General features: G+C 37.2%; 1 protein-coding gene across 9 annotated transcripts in view; it reads right to left on the reverse strand.

Annotated features, from left to right (window-relative positions):
* The window catches only part of SIPA1L1 (signal induced proliferation associated 1 like 1), a 211,865-nt gene that overhangs the window by 36,736 nt on the left and 157,626 nt on the right, over positions 1 to 17,503 (reverse strand). For all 9 annotated transcript variants that reach the window (XM_064658252.1, XM_064658249.1, XM_064658251.1 and 6 more), the window contains 5 exons: positions 14,218 to 14,321; positions 12,836 to 12,993; positions 8,673 to 9,249; positions 7,290 to 7,564; positions 1,051 to 1,329 (listed from right to left, as the gene is read on the reverse strand). In XM_064658252.1, the coding sequence (XP_064514322.1) occupies positions 1,051 to 1,329; positions 7,290 to 7,564; positions 8,673 to 9,249; positions 12,836 to 12,993; positions 14,218 to 14,321 (1,393 nt within the window). The remainder of the gene's footprint in view (positions 1 to 1,050; positions 1,330 to 7,289; positions 7,565 to 8,672; positions 9,250 to 12,835; positions 12,994 to 14,217; positions 14,322 to 17,503) is intronic.

Raw genomic sequence — 17,503 nt, forward strand, 5'->3', positions numbered from 1 at the left:
TTATACTGATGGCGGATTTAAGCATACATCTATGAAAAAGAAACTAAGAAAATTAAGTTCTTACCAACTATTATAATTTCTTAACAAGGTGTCCTACACAGATTTTTCAATTTCACTTTAGTAGTTTTTTGGTCTTGGCTGTACCACCTTTGAACAATTTTTTTTTATCCCCAGTTCTTCACGATGTGAAAAATGCTTTAGGTTAATTCATTAGAACACCCTTTACATTTTCTACAATACACATCTTATTACTACTGCTTTATATTTTTCAACCACATAGCATAATCAGAATCCATATAAAGCTTTTTTTCCCCTAAAGAATTGTCCAAAGTAAGAAATACAAGCTAAAGCCTGTTTCCCTCCACAGATCTCATTGTAAATGCAGAGACAATGACAGATTTGTATAGATAATCAAAACAATGAAAGTTCATTTGAATACTATCAAATAGGTATTTTTCCATGAAAGAATGAAAATACTGTGACGTGATAGGCCTGATACCTTTATCTTAATAATTGCTTTCTTGATTTAAAAACTCAAAAAAAACCAGAAAACCCCAAATCACCTTAAAAATTGAAATGTAAACCAATTTCTTCTCTAGCCTAAAAACTCTTAACACTCCTCAGTCAGAAAAATTAGCTTTCTGGGCTGGTCAGAATTCTGCTAAAATTTCTGTCAGATGCTATTTCTGCCTTGGGTGCTTTGGGCAATTCCACCAAGCCTATGAACAAGATACATTTTTTATTTCTTTTTTCAAAATGCAGTAGTTCATGAACTCTTAGCTCTAAAACTTTGATTGTAACTCATTTAAAACTTAAATAACAATACAGCACTTTCAGAATACCAACACAGGGGAACAAAATCCCAGAATACTTCACTTTGTGGTTAATCACACCAGGAAAGGTATTTCCTTTTGGCTATTCATGCTGTCTTTTGACTAAATAAAACCAAGATTAAAAGCAGTCTTCAGATACTTAGGTAAAACTCTTGTGATTTTTTTCTGACAAGATTTTGAGCAGCAATGAAAAGCCATTTGCAAAGTAAACACGTACCTCCGGCTCTCCAGTGGGCGCCCATCACTAGAGATGCTTCGGGGAATGTTGGCTGCTCGTTCTGGAGGTGGCATTTTCCCTTCTCCTTTTCCAGAGCCAATCCTAGATGGCACTGGACTTTGTATTTGAGATGGTACCTGAGCCACATGAGGTCCCTGTCCTTTGCTTGCATTTCGCTGCCATTTATTATTATTCCTGAAGGGAAATTTGAATTCATATGACATTCCTTCATTCACTTTGTACTCCATCACTGGCATACGGTAGTTTTCTGAAGAACTCCTGGAAATGAAGAAAAAAATACATCCTGTTCACAAGAACAGAAATCTTAACACAGAAGGTGAATTAATTCTATGGAAGAGTAAATGTAAGATTTTGCTTTTTTAGAAACATATATTTAACAAATATTAAAATCATCAAATTGTTTAGGTTGGAAAACACCTTTAAGATCACTGAGTTCAACCTTAAACTTAGCATTGCCAAGTCCACTAAACCATGTCCCAACCACCACATCTACATGTCCTTTAAATATCTCCAGGAATGGTCACTCAATCACTTCTCTGGGCAGCCTGTTCCAATGCTTGACAATCCTTTTGGTGAAAAAATTTTTCCTAAAATCCAATCTAAACCTCTTCTGGCACAACTTGAGGCCATTTCCTCTGGCCCTGTCACTTATTACTAGGAGAAGAGAACAACCCCCACCTTGCTACAACCTCCTTTCAGGTAGTTGTAGAGAGCAGTAAAGTCTCCCTTGAGCCTCCTTTTCTCCAGGCTAAACAACCCCAGCTCCCTCAGCCAGCCAATCCTCATCACACTTGTGCTCCAGACCCTTCACCAGCTTTATTGCCCTTCTCTGGACACACTCCAGCACCTCAATGTCTTTTCTTTTGTGAGGGGCCCAAAACTGGACACAGTATTTGAGGTGTGAATACAGAGGGACAACCACTTCCCTGGTCCTGCTGGCCACACTATTTCTGATACAGGCCAGGATGCTGCTGGCTTTCTTGGCCACCTGGGCACACTGCTGGATCATGTTCAGCTGGCTGTTGACCAACACCCACAGGTCCTTTTCCTCTGGGAAGCTTTACAGCCACTCCTCCCCCCAAGCCTGTAGCATGGGGCTGTTGTGACTCAAATGTAGGATCTAGCATTTCACCTTACTGCACCTCATACAGTTGGCCTTAACCCATCAATCCAGTCTGTTCAGATCCCTCTGCAAAGCCTTCCTACTCTCCAGCAGACGAACACTCCCACCCAGCATAGTGTCATCTGACTGAGACATATAGACCCAGCATAGTGTCATCTGTGAACTGACTGAGCGTGCGCTCGATCCCCTTGTTCAGATCAATGGTAAAGATATTAAACAGGATGGTCCCCAATAATGAGCCCTGGGAAACACCACTAGTGACTGGATGCCAACTGGATATAATTCCATTCATTACTGTTCTTTGGGTCCAGCCATCCAGCCATTTTTTTTTATCCAGTAAACAGAGCACCCGTACAAGCCATGAGCGGCCAGTTTCTCCAGGAAATGGTGTCAAAGGCTTTACTACAGTTTAGGTAAACAACATCCACAGCCTTTCCTTCATCTGCCTTCATCTACCTTCTCACAGAAGGAGATTGGGTTATTCAAACAGGACGTGCCTTTCAAATGCATGCTGGCTGGGCCAGATCCCCTGACTGTCCTGTACATGTTGCACAATGGCACACAAGATGATCTATTCCATGACCTTCCCCAGCATCGAGGTCAGGCTGACAGGCCTGTAGTTCCCTGGATCCTACTTCTTGTAGATGGGCATCACACTGGCTAGCCTCCAGTCACCTGGGAGCTCCCTGGTTAGCCAGGACTGCTGATAAACGATGGAGAATAGCTTGGAGAGCACTTGCACCACCACTCTTAGTATTCTTGTGTGGAACTCATCCAGTCCCATAGACTTGTGTGTGTATGCAGGTCACTGAGCATTCCCCCTTGGATTATGGGGGTTTCATTCTGCTCCCTGTCCCTGTCTTCCAGGGCAGGAGGCTGAGTACTCGGAGAACAACTGGTCTTACTATTAAAGGCCAAGGCAAAGAAACCATTAAGTACCTCAGCCTTTTCCTCATCCTTTGCCACTGTTTCCCCTCACATCCAATAAAGGATGGAGACTCTCCTTGGCCCTCTTTTTATTCTTAATGTATTTACAGAAACATTTTTTATTGTCTTCTACAGCAGTAGATAAATTCATTTCCAGTTGGGAAATTTTGGCCCTTCTAATTTTCTCCCTGTATAATCTCACAATATCCTTGTAGTCCGCCTGAGTTGCCTGCCTCTTCTTTCAAAGGTCATAAACTCTCATTTTTTTCCAGAGTTCCAGCCAAATCTCTGTTCAGCCGGGTTGGTCTTCTTCCCCGCCAGCTCATCTTTCACCACATGCAGCCAGCCTGCTCCTGAGCCTTTACGATTTCCTTCTTAAAGCACATGCAGCCTCCCTGGACTTCTTTGCCCTTCAACACTGACTCCCAAGGGACTTTATCAATCAGGCTCCTCAACAAGCCAAAGTCTGCCCTCCAGAAGTCCAGGGTGGCAGTTCTGCTGATCTCTCTTCCTTACCTTCTGACAACTGAAAACTCTGCCATTTCATGTGCTCAGGATGGCCTCCAACCAGCACATCATCCACCTTTTCTGTTTATAAACAGCAGGTACAGCAGATCAACTCCCCTATATAGTTCACTCATCAGCTGTGTCAGGAAGTTATCTTTCACACACTCCAGGAAGCTCCTAGGCTGTTCCCCCTCTTCTGTATTGTATTTCCAGCAGATGTCTGGTAAGCTGAAGTCCCACCCAAGAAAAAGGACTAAGTGATGGTGACAGTCTGCCTTTTCTTCCTGATGAGTGATTCATAACAGACTCCTACCATGGTATCTGCCTTGTTGGCCTTCCCTCTAATTCTTACCCATTAACAACCCTACTGTCACCATCATTAAGCCCTAGACAATCAAACACTCCCTAACACACAGGGCTACTCCAAAACCTCTCTCTCCTTGTCTATCCCTTCAGAATGGTTTGTAGTCATCCACTGCAGCATTCCAGTTGGTCGAGTTGATACTCTTCATCTGATTACTGGGTTATAAAAGCTAAAAAAAATATGCTAGAAGGGCATCTTCGTATCTCCACTTCTTAATTTGAAAAAGTCATGGGCTTTAGAACCTACCTGCACCCAGACAAATAAGACCTTAAATGTTTGTTCTTTTTGAGACATGTCTTTCTGATGCACAGACATTAAAAGACAAGAGTCCCATGAAATAAGGCACTACATTTAATTTTCAAACATCTTTGGCTTTGGAGTACCTCAGTTGATAAATCTGCACATTATGAAAACAAAACATTTGCTCAAAATTGTAGGTGCCACGCCCAAAAGATGCCCATTGCTTCCCAAGGAACAGGACAGCACAAAAATTGGACTAGAACAGCACATAAGCTAATGCAGTCCACATAAGAAGCAGGGTAAACTTCTGCATGTATTTGAAATGAGATACTTGGAAAATAGACATGATCTTCATCTTCCATGAGGATAATGTTGGTATTTCTCTTGACAAGTTTATACATATCTGAGCAAATATTTTTATCATGATTACTTGTTTATCTACACACATCACTATCTAATGGGAAGAAAAATAAACAATCAGTGCAAAATTTTGAACTTCTAGCTCTTCCTCTAAGAGATTACACTATTAGGGGTGAGAAATATCAGTATCTCTTCCCAGCTAAAACAGAAAACAAAACAGAATTTACTAATGTCAGCATGGTCAGATAACAAGTTGTACAGGCTAATAGGGGAAGACAAACAGTTCATGCTGAGGTCTTGCTGTCTGCAATAAACTTATTTTGTGGTTTTACTTTGGCCTACCCTCTAGTCTTGACCTGCAAATTAAATTAGTAGTTGGAAGGCATGAGCTGTGCTTCTGAAGCACATGTAGTTAAGCTTCATCTGAAAGTGCTCCCAGGCCACTCTGATGTGATCCACTGCACAGTAGATGGAGATGATCTGGAGATTTGTTTTCAAAGTCCACTCAAAACTGAACTAAAATACTGATATCCTTGTTTCTTCTTTTCACTTCATATTCTCTGCTATTCTCCCCCTAGTGCTTATGTACTTCAGTAGTTGGGTTTCCCTTTTTTTTCCCCGACCTAATTACAGTTTAAGAAGCAGGAATACACAATTTCCTCTGGATGCTGTGTCCTTAACTTCAAGGTCAGCAATCAGTCCACTAAATGAGTTCAGTAGCCATGCTTTAATGACTGGTTTAGTAGAGATATAACCATAACAAGGTTTGCCTCTGTGTAGGGCATTAGAATATGAATTGGGGTATTTGGTTGTATTTTTGCATCTGCTACTGGCTTTGTACATGTGTCTGTTGTCAAGTCAGCTTATCTAACTGCATCTCTGCTCTTCCTCTAGCTTCATGCCAATCAATTTATTAGGATAGGGACTGCTTCTCATATGAATGTACTGTTCCAAGCAGAATGGATCTTCATTTTAGTTACAGTCTGCAGAAGTTTCTGTAGTAGAAATACTAAATGGCCTCCAGAGGACACAACAAAAGGACTCCAATTTCAGAAAACTGATTGCCAAAAGAGAAATTGCTTTGTGCAAACATTTAACTGAAATCTCTTTGTAGGACAGCCACAAATTCAAGACACAGTTCCTGAACCTTTATGATTTTGGATAGAGCAAACAGGTTCAAGAGTTGCTTTATGGAATTTTATAACTAACAATAACCCACCATGAACATTTGCTCACTACAAGACAACAACAAAACTCACTGATACTGAGTGCAACATTTCAAAAAGTATAGTCATTTCTGTTACTGCTATCGGTTTGGATAAACTAAAGGTAAGCCTGCTTTTGGCTGTACTTAATTTAGTTCAGGAATAATAGGATCTGCGCTTTCCACACAGATTTTTCAGCTCTAATCCTTTTGCAGTGACTGCAGCTGAACTTTCCATTTGCTTGGGCTGCTAAATACTGTTCAAAAGCTTTCCAAATACCTTATGAGTGACCTTATGCCACTGCTCATTTTAATTCCTGACATGTATTCAATTTTCCACTGACAACAGAAGGACAAATAAAACTTCTTTTCTCTCTGCTCCTTTTTTCTTACCATTTACAAAAGGAGTTAATATAGCTCACAGTAAAAACAAACATGGATTCTTCTTTTATAGAAGTAAAAGGTCTTTGCTCAGAGACATGATTTCATATCAATGTAATAAATATGCATTTAAGTTCAACCCCAACCTTTTAGCAACTACCCTACAAAGATATTGACTGATTAGAAAACAGCCATGCAAAACACTCTCTGTCTCTCAGTCCAAGGAACACACTGAACTTTGGTAACTGTACTGGCTTCTTCTTGGCAAATCTAGCATAAATCTTCAGCTAGCCTGCAGGCAAATTTATTCTATTAAAGATCATTCCATTTTAATCATATAGCATTTGCAAGATTTAAATACAGGATGTCAGGAATATGGGAATCAGATTTAGTGATGTGGCTGAATGCTACAGACAAATGCTGAGAGTTCAGATGGAAGCAGTAAAAATTATAAAAACTTTCATGTGAATTCTGGAAAAATGGAGGAACTTAATGTACAATTTAACAAAAAAGGGCATGTATTACTGCTTATTTCTGATCAAGCAATTTTTAAAGCTATAAAAGCAATAGTATAGTTGGCACAAGCTTCAGGCTTAATATGGATGGGAAGTGAGAGAGATGCAGCAAGATCTACTACTGAGTAAAGAAGAACTACTGTTTAAAGCAATTTCTCTGGCCAGATCCATACCTTTGATAAACCCTTATCATTTACAGCCTTACTTACTGTGAAAATAGAAGAATGTAAGTCTATTCATAACTTTCAAGAATTATATCCACAGGCATTACAAATTACAAATGAGACAGCAGGGAGGGAAGCGTATGATTCATTTTGATGAATCCTAAACACAAAGTTGTCACCAAAAAGTTGTTTGATTTCCATGAACTTCTTCACACATTTATTAAATTTTGGTATTCAATTAATATTTTGGGGGGCCTGGAGACTGAATATGGGTGGTTTTTCCTGCTCTCCTCTTTCACCTTACAATACTAGATGCTATATTGCAATTATACCATGGTTTTTGGAGGTTAACACTTATTCTGTGGTGTTTCTTCCCTCACAACCCCAAAAAATAAGATACAATTTTAGAGCAAATATAGTTACTATAAAATACCTGCGTGGTGTGCAATCTTCATATGGAGGGACAATGACGACCTTCACTGTTACTGATGTTCTGAGAAGATCAATCATTTGCTCATGGCTCAGAGTGGCTACAGCCACCTTGCAGATTTCCACCAGCCGGCTGCCCTGTCTCAGTCCCGCCTGCCACGCGTAGCCATAGGGCTCAACATCTGCCACAATGCCTTCATAGTTCACATGGAAACCCAGCTGACCCAGGCCATTCCTACGCAGAGTCATTTCCACTGTTTCACAGCCCTTAGTCACAAGCTGTGAATTGAAATGAAGACAGAATTTAATGCATTGAAAGACCTCCAGTGCTAACAGAGGTTTTAAGCACCCCATTTTTGTAAAATCAACCGACTCCCAAGACAGTGGTGGGACACAATCAAGGAATATATAATGCAGATCTAGGTTCATAATCAGCTGAAATGGATCTTGTCGCTCAAACTGGTATTTTCAGTAGAATCTGGTCAGCCAAGTTCTGCCTTGGAATTTTTACTGAAACCACATGAATTTTAGAAGGTACATAGTAGCACACAACAGAAAAACACATGGATTTACACAAGCATCTCTATCTTTTACAGTTTAGCAGCCAAATAACCACTCTACATTTCTAGCTGTTTCAGTAAGCTGCAAGATTACTTTCAGTCAGAATATGGTGGCATGCAGCTACTAAGCACAGTAAACTGGTGGCTATGCCAACTCTTTTATGTCCCATGAGCATGAATACCATCAAAAGCAATTTAAGAGGGTCTAGGTTTCCTTTTTTTTCTGGTCATTATACAACTACAGTTGTGAAATTACAGGAAAGGCAGTGAAACATAACACATTCTTTCATAACTTAATAGGTAAAAAAATTACATGGACAGATGTTTTATAGAGAGATTCTATGATTCACTGCATTTTTAGTTTATTACATGCATTTAGAGAATATCTGAAGGTTGCAATGGGGATTGGGACTACACCCTGCTGGCAACATACTAAGTCAATCTCAAAGATATCGCAGTTTCATTTGAAACAAGATACAACAAGCCTATAAAACAGAGAAAGGGGAGAAAAACAAGGAAAAGAAATAATGTGACACTTCTGTATTTGTTGTGTGGGGGCAAATTATGCATCCTGCTCTTTTGAATATATTGAGACATTTTTGACACACCCACAACCTGCTGAGGTTGGCTGTTATCTGATTAAAGTGAAAGCAATATTAGATTTTGAGAAATAAGAGCAGGAAAGTCCTTACAGATTTCATGACAAACAATTAAAACAGTTTTAGGGATCCCAGGCTTAAATCCCAATTTAAATTGACGCTTTACATGGCAGCTGAGTGAGAGAAGAAAGCAAAGAAGGGGAACCAAACAAGAGAACACATTCTAACCTCCAGTCTTTTGACGATCTCTTTGATATCATCAATGTTGCTGATGAAGCTCTCCAAAGAAACACATTCACCTCTCTCATAGAATATTTTGATATTTGTGTCCGTTGAAGTCCACCCTATCACATCTCGACAGGAGCAATTGAACACGACGCTTTTTGTGTCCTGTTCAATGAGGACTACAAACTCATTAGAGATGCCTAGGAGACAGTCTATTTCCATACCCTTGCTGTAGTCTTTTGCATGGACACTCCATACAATCGCACCAGAACTGTAGATCTCTGCTCCTGGATAAGGTTTGGACTTTTCTTTCTTTTTTGAAGCAAGTGAGATGAATGGGAACTTGCCAGAAGGGTCAATAGGTGTGTTGGTGACATTCTTCTCTGCCAAGTCTTTCAAGTACTCTTGACGGGTCCTAGTGGCCATTGCGCGAAACTTTTCTGATTTATGAGCAGCATTCTCTGCATTAATGACTTTGGCTAGTAAGAAGTCCCTGAACACATTTGACTTAGGAAACGTCACACCTTTTGGAATAGGTGGTCCAAAGGATGGTACATCTCTGGATCTTGTCACAGCAACGCTAAATTAAATAAAAGAATAAGGAAGAAACAGTGTTTCACTCTATGCAAATTCACCAGTTTCTACATACAAAAAATACATTCTCTTTTTCCCGAAAGCCCTCAATTTTTTCTTTCCTTTTCTCAGAAATATGCTTATATTTACATATTAATGTTGCCAGTGTGGAGATTATGCCCCCCTTACTGAATAACCAGAAAGTCACTTCTTTTTGCATATAGACATTTTTGAATCATTCCCACTACCACAGCTTAAGAAGAGCTTCAAGTGCAAAACTGTAGGTTTTTTTGATAAAGTAATCACTCATGTATGATACTTCTGAATTTTGTTTGGATCTAGTACAAAAAGAAAATTTCTAACTCACACAAAAGCTAGCTTAGAATTCAGCTACCTAATGCTGAAAGGCTCATCTGAAAGCAATGCAAAGTGTATGATCAATACTAGAGATACAGATTAAATGAACGTATTAAAAAGATGAAGGCAACAGTCCTCTCACAAGGCCAGTTTCACCGTGAAAATCATCTTCTGGTGACTGAATGCCTATGTACATCACACTACTGTTTGTGTTTTAAATTCCTAGACTGAAAACCTCACTAGCTGATACTGCATGCTAGTAATAGAAGCAGACTCCACGAATACTAGAAATAAGAAATTTTTCAGAAGTTTGGAGATACATAGTAGCAATAAATACTTTCTTTTTCCTTTCCTTTCTTCCTTTTAGTTTCTGTAGCAAGTGACAGACTGACAATAAGATTGCCTTAAGAAATGGGACAAGCTTAGCTATTCTCAATTATCAATTCCCTTTTGATATTAATCAGATGAGTTGTTTGGCATTCTAATATTCTAAGATTTGACATTCTAATACAGTATCATTCACTTGGCAATTTGTCCTAAGAAGAGACTGACAACTCTACTTTGATAGTTTTGCGACAAGAAATGCTTCAACAGCTTAAACAGGATTTACTACATATTTATAAGTAGGTCTAAAAAAGCATTAACTAATTTTGGCCAAAATACCATGGTAATGGAGGCAAAGAAGGATGAAACTTGATCACATTAGAAAAGTATGTGGTGTTTCAATTAGAAGACTGGCTGGTATTATTTTCACATTTTGTTTCCATCTGAATCCTTAAACATAATCAGAGAAATCCCCCCAAAATACCAGTAACTGAGACTGCAGATTAAATCTTTTGCGGGAGCACATAGGAACACCAGAAATAAAATGAAGTCACCCTTTCTTTAACTATATCTTCTCGTTTTGAGTGGTGGGGTGTTTTGTTTGGTTGGTTTCATTTTGTTGTATCGAGGGTTTTTTTTATTTAAATTTTCTGGCAACTGATATTGAGAGATGCCATTACTGTCAAATTTCTTCCAAATGTATGACAGTATATCTAAAAGTATGCAACAGGGGGTGCTCATGAAGCAACTATCTGACTCACCTTCAGTGGTCCTAAGGAGTCTGTTATTAAGAGATTGAATCCTAAGTGTTAAACACAATTACTGGATACAATGAAAAACTACTAGTGAGATTTTGCTTGATTCCGTTTTCAGTATCATGAATCACAGGGGTAAGAATTCAATCTTTAACACATGCCTGAGAAGTTTTAAAAACTGAGTGATGCCGACAGAGACCACTAGACTTTTGAAATACTGTTTATCTTAGTTGGGAGGGAGAATCACTGGCCGAGACAGTGCTTAATTTTATTCCTTTTATGTAGTTTTCTAATATAAATGCCAGTACATTTTTATGCTATATGGTTTCCTGTTTTGTCTAAAATTATGAATCTATGAAACTCTTCTAAATAATTCAGTGAAAAAGAGGTCAGATTTACTTCGAAAAGTTTCCTAGAAAAACTTTTCATAATAGAATTCTATAAATTTAAAATCAAAGAGTTTGCAATGAGAGGACAGAAAAAGAAATAATTATAATCTTAAAGATAGTACAGAGAACATACAATGTCCTGGTGATCTCCTGTACCACACACAGTTATTTTTCCTACCTCTTCCCCCTCCCCTTAAAATTTAAGCCTGTACCATCATGAAAGTCAAAATTACTACTAAGTAACCAGTAAGGTTCCAGCCCTTGCAGTTGTAAACACTTGAAAAATTAAGTGATTCAAGAGTCTGAAGGTCAGAAATACAACCCTCATAATATTTAAATTTATTACAGTTTAGCAAGTATAAATCTTTCCCATGCTTTTTAAAAGAAAGAAAAAATTCTTTGAAAATATGCAGTCATATTACTTAAAATAATAGCCCAAAGCAGATTTTATTTATGTTGTAATATGCAATTCACATGGAAAATGCATCTGCAGCCCTTGTGGATGCATTTCCTACCTTCCCTTTACTTCAAAATAATTTTCTGTACAGAGCTGAAACATACGTCTAAGAGTTTAAGAATCAGCTGTGTCCACATAAATTATGCAGCAGTTGAATTTGTCAGTAAGTTGCCTAAAAATGCATATCAAAATGAACATTCCTACTCCAGGAGAGTTAATACACGTACAAAGTTCAGAATCAATTCCAGAAATGCTGTGTGAACTTAAGCAAAACTTCTGAGGAAAAGCTTTTGAATCTTCTATACATACTTGAAAAATAATGAATACACCAACTCAGACACTGCAGTCTTAGATTTTCCCCTAAACAAACCCTTTTATATAAATAAAACACTTAAGTGAGCATTTGTATTTCAGCGAAAACAAGTTAATTCTAAGGCTACCTAATTTCAAGATACCTATTCTTCTAAATCCATTGCTCTGACATTTCATATTTTAAATGAAAAAGCTTTATAGAAGTTTTCTGAGATCAGTCAACATTTAAAAATAAAAATACTTCAGGAGTTCAGGATATAACAAAAGGTAAAAAGTTTCACTGATCACAAAAGGACGTGCTTGTAACAGATGCTTGTAATTTGGTTTAAAAAATTGGGCTAAATAGGAATCTCATTTTGCAATTCTTTATTGTACATTACTATCAATTACTATTGATAGTAACCAACAGAAAATTACCATTTTCTCTTTTAATCATATTGACTTTAAAGGTCACACTAAGACTAATTTTTTTGGCTGCATAATTCTCTGTAATTTTTTTTGTTGAAGAACAAGAGATGAGAAATTAAGATATTTCAGAGACCTTAGCTTCTTTCTGAAAGGTTAAGTCATACTTTTTAACTGTCATTATTTCAAAAATTTAACATAAGCTCAGATGACCGAATTATACGAACAAGAAGTAGAGGTTTTTTGTTTTTGTTCTATTTCTTTCATTGCAAAAACATTATTCTAGCATAGTCTTTTAATAAAGAGAATAAAAAGGAAGTGAGAATGCAATTTTAAAATCATTTCCAAATGCTTGATATGCACATGTATGTGCACATGTGTGTGTACACACATACTGACAGCAGTAATTTCCTCACTGGGTGTGTTTCATGAACATACTCACACTTTATACACAATAGTGTTCTAAATTCACACGACCAAAAATCTCCTTGACCCCTATCTTTCATTATGTTTCCCTACAGAGAATTTAAGAGAAGAATGACAACTCCCTTTGCACTCAAATTCCATGTTTTCAGTGAATCTAGCAATAGGTACCTGTAACAAACGCTGTCAGTACAGGGACCGTGCACTCTTACAATGACAAAGACATGCTGGAAGTGAGATCGAATGTTCTTTGGGCTGAATGGTTGTGCTCCAGGCTCCTGGAAAACTATTGTCACAATATCATTTCCAATATGTCGTTTTCTCAGAAGCTTTAACAACAACAAAAAAAAGATGCACAGGTTAAAATACAGATTTTTCACAAATTTCCAATTATTTATTTCTCATTATTTTAAAGCACTATTGTTCAATTTCTTTCCCCAAATGATACTTCAAGCTGAAAACTGAAATAATTGAGGATTTATGTAACAAATACCAGAACTGGTTATTCATCTAATAAATTTCAGACATGGGGGTTTTCATAACAATTTCATTTTCATATGTAGCATACTGGAAGAACTTGCAAGGGAAAATTTTAAGCTAAACACAGGGGAAAAACAACAATAAACCCTGCTAGTATCAAGAGTAATCAGTGACACATGGAAGAAGGAAAACATTCTTCATTTCACACTTTTTTACAAACCAAAGGTAGGCTCTATTTCAAGTTGAAAATAGTTGTCATTGCCCTTAAGGCACTTCATAATAATTTTCTGGTATGCTTCTTTCAATAAATACAAGACTACAGTAGAAGACAAGATAAGCTACAAAGTAGTAGAACATTTAGTGTACCAAAGCAAAGTCCATTGTAAAACAAAATTTCTACTTTATTTGCAGAAGTGAAAAGCATCATTTCTAGAACAAAATGCATATACATCATTCACAATATGATGGCTTAGTGTTAAACAACACTAAGGTACTTCAGGGTAACAAAGCAGATCAGCCTACATAGCTCTTCAGCATAATATAGTTAATAAAAAAAGAAAAAAAAAGAGGAAAAAAAAAGGACTTTGACAAAAGGATTTTGACTCATGTCTTCTTGTGTAGTGTGCTGGACCACCTACTCATTAACTGATCCTGTGCGTATCAGAATTTGCTGAATGCAATCCTTAAAGGGGCAATTGACTTAGCTGGTTTAAAAGGTTTAAAATTATTTAACATCATCAAGTATACTATGGCTCTTTTGAGATAAGATATGAACTCTTATTTATGTGACATAGATGTGCTACTGACATTACTGTATATTGTTTACTAAGTAAATGCATAATGGTAATGCACAATAAAATAGAAAACAGTCCAATGGAGAAAAATCTACCTATGATGTACCTACAATGATCTGCTTTGCTCATGTCCCTAACAAAAAGATGGCCACTTTTACTTTTGATTCCTTAAGTGTTTTCTTTGCTACTAACAAATGAAAGTCGTCATAAATATTCAATAGTTCATCTTCTTCTGAGAAGGAGGAAAAAACAATTCTAAATAGGCATAGCCCATCTTACCTGTTGCTTGTTGTTTGGAGTATATGGCAACATAGTAGAAACGTGGAACATGATTTCATAGTCCTTGTATGTTGTGTATAAAGAGTGAGTACCTGTTGAATCAGCTGCAGTTAAAAAGACAAAGTAAAAGCATTATTTAAAAAAAAAAAGTTTAAAAACAAAGCATCATTATTATCAAAGAAAATCATCAGCCAAGACAAGAATTCCTGTTCATCCTCAATCCTAGCTGGTATATCAGCAAATAAGAACTTATTCAGAGTTATTCACCTGCCAAAGCAAATGCTGCATATAGATGGCCTGTAGAATTTTGCATACTTTTCCCAAAGAAAAACTTGTTAGGAACAGGGAATTTATATGAGGAGACCCTGAAGAAAGCCTATTTAAGCACAAAAAGTGATAACGAAGTCTGAGATAATTTTCAAGCACCACTCTTGGAATGTCTTGGAATGAAACTGAACTGTAAGGAATGCGAAAACAACTTCTGAAAGGAAGGTAGACAAGATACTGCAAAATAATACCATGATGTCATGCATAATTAAAGCAGTGGACAATAACCCACAATAAGAACAGAATAGGTTCTCTTAAAACATAAATATCAGGACTCTAAATGAACTGTAATGAAGTCAGATAAAACCTTCACTAGAACAGGTGCCTTATGGACAGGAACCATCAAAACTCCAAACAGGACGTTAGCGTGCTTATAACTGATGATGGAAAAAGCCCACAACAATGACATTATGATGATAGTATATTAATCAAAGGTACTCTCACCTGTTTTGGGTTCTGGCCACCCTATTTTAAAAGTTATAGAAGAAAGAGAAGGGATCCAGAAACAGGCCACAGAAATAATTATGTGTGGATGGAGAGACTTTCATGTGGAAAGAAAATGATAAAAACTAGGATTATGAAGTTTAGAAAATAAAAAGGAAGAGGGGATATTATTGAGTTTACAAAGTGTTAGTTGAAAACAACACTCAGATACAAACTGTGAACTTCTGTTTTTACTTTTTCTTTCTTTCAAAAAAGTGACCTTGAAAAATGTTCCATTCATTTAAGCAGTAAGACATTTAAAGATGAAACAGTGAGTATATTCTATCAAATACAACTACTGTCCACAGTGCAAAAAAGCCTGTTTTCAAACAGAATTTTAAAAATAACTAGTTTTATATATATATATGGGAAAAAAGCACCCTGGTTATCTGAAGTTACATAAACATGTTGCTAAATTATATAACCCCTAAATTATATAAATAGATAACATTTATAACAGCGTATTTTAAAAAGCTGTTAAAAACTACACGTTGGGTTTTTTTATTAGCAGAAATATCATGATATTAAGAAGATAATAGCTCTGAGATTTGTGAGGTATTTACAGTAACATAAATACACAGTTTATTTACCCAGATTTTGGGGATAAACTTTGAGAAGTTTGTTTTCTGTCAGATTCAGAATAATTAAAACAGAGGTAGTGTTATTGTAAATGAAAAAGCACAAAATCATCCATAAAATGAAATGGAAAGTCTTCTACATTAGAGCTGCATAAGAATTTTGCACTTCCATATCATCTATATAGAATAAAATTAAAATTAGAAATAAAAGATTCCTACAACCTTACAAAAAAATAGTAATTCTCAGTTAATGTTTCAAGGAGATTGGGCTCTCTTTTCCAGCATTCAACATTGCCAGTAGGATAAACCAGCTAACTGCTAAATATTTTCTTTTTAATGCTAATGAGAACAGCAGGACAGATGAAAGGGAATAATTTCATCTTCCACTCCATTCATAGCAGCCTCCATCCTCTGCCTGATCATTGCAACGCACACTGAAGGAGACAGATGCACCTGAAAGTCACCTAAACGTCAACTTAACTTCTTACTGGCTTTGTCTATCTGTAAAGATGCTAATTTGTACATCATCTTTCATACAAAAATATCACAAATAATTGGAAAGCGGGAGCAGATGCGAAAAGACAGGGAAGTGAGTGCGACAGACAGGGGAATGGAGGTCCCCCAAAGCGGGGAAAGGACCCAAAAGGGGTTGGGGGAAAAGAATAAGGCAATTCTGATAAAAAATACACTAGAACATCTAAATACTCAAGCCAAACTTTCAACCTTCCAGGCTGGACTTCATTTCAGGCAGAAAAGGGGTTCTTTCTCAGAACAACACTGATTCTGCAAACTAAATAATCAGGCTATAATCCAAATAACACATTTAATAATTCAAATTATTTCCAAGTACTTCACAGCTTAAATCTCATTCAAATCTAACTACAAACAGAAGCCCATATCCACTACAGACTGTGCATCTCTCTCAGCATTGAGATTTCTTTTTTCTTTCAAGTAAAGCATGCTTTTTTCTGAAGTACAATACAATAATTACAGCTGTTGGCTTTAAATCAAATTACAGCCACTGCAGTAAAATCCAGGACTGTGTACTGGAATAATAGCCATCATTTCAAGGTCAGAACTGTAAGCCAGCCCTGCAATCTACTTCAATTTCCTTCTAGTTAACAGAGGCCCGAGGGATCTACAAATTCATTAGCACCTTTTTACACTGAAGACATCCCCTCCTGCCACTAGTTTATGATGCCTTCTCAGCTTTGCCCCATTACTGGATTTGGCTACTTAGCTGAGACATTATCTGAACTTTTTTTCCTTCCATCATTAATCACCTTAAATCCACCTTAATCTTTTGTACTTCCAGTGATTCCCAGCTATCTTCACAAGGACTGTCTTAACAGACTCACATTGAAGTGTTTTTTCCAACACCAACAGGGCTCAAAACTGACTGACACAGCCTACTGCTGACAAACTCACCTCACTGATCCACAGGACTTTGTCACCCTGCTTCCACAGCAGCTTAAAACAACCTCTGCACTAGAAAACTGTATCAAAACCATTACAAGTAGAAAATCTAACTCAATATTTCAAAGGAAAACATTGCGAGGAATTCTAGGAGAACAAAAAATAAATAATATTGATGAGGTACGACAGCCATTGCTATAAACTGCTGCAGGGCTCACAAGTAAAAGCACAAGAATAAAAACTTTCAAAACTTAATGTTGCTCCCCTCTACCTTTGCTGTCAGCAGCTGTCAAAACTGCTCTTCTTTCTGTCATATACAAGGATTACAGCAAGCACTCATGTTTAACTTCTGTAGTACCCAAGTTACTTTCAGACAGAATTTCCGAGGACAGAATCTTTTAATTTGTAACATTCAAAAGTACATATGTAACACAAATGCAGAGAAATGCAGAGGGACTTCCCTCCAGCCCTATTCCTGCTTC

The sequence above is a fragment of the Pseudopipra pipra genome, chromosome 6 (genome assembly GCF_036250125.1).
Source record: "Pseudopipra pipra isolate bDixPip1 chromosome 6, bDixPip1.hap1, whole genome shotgun sequence".
In the NCBI taxonomy this organism is placed as follows: Eukaryota; Metazoa; Chordata; class Aves; order Passeriformes; family Pipridae; genus Pseudopipra; species Pseudopipra pipra.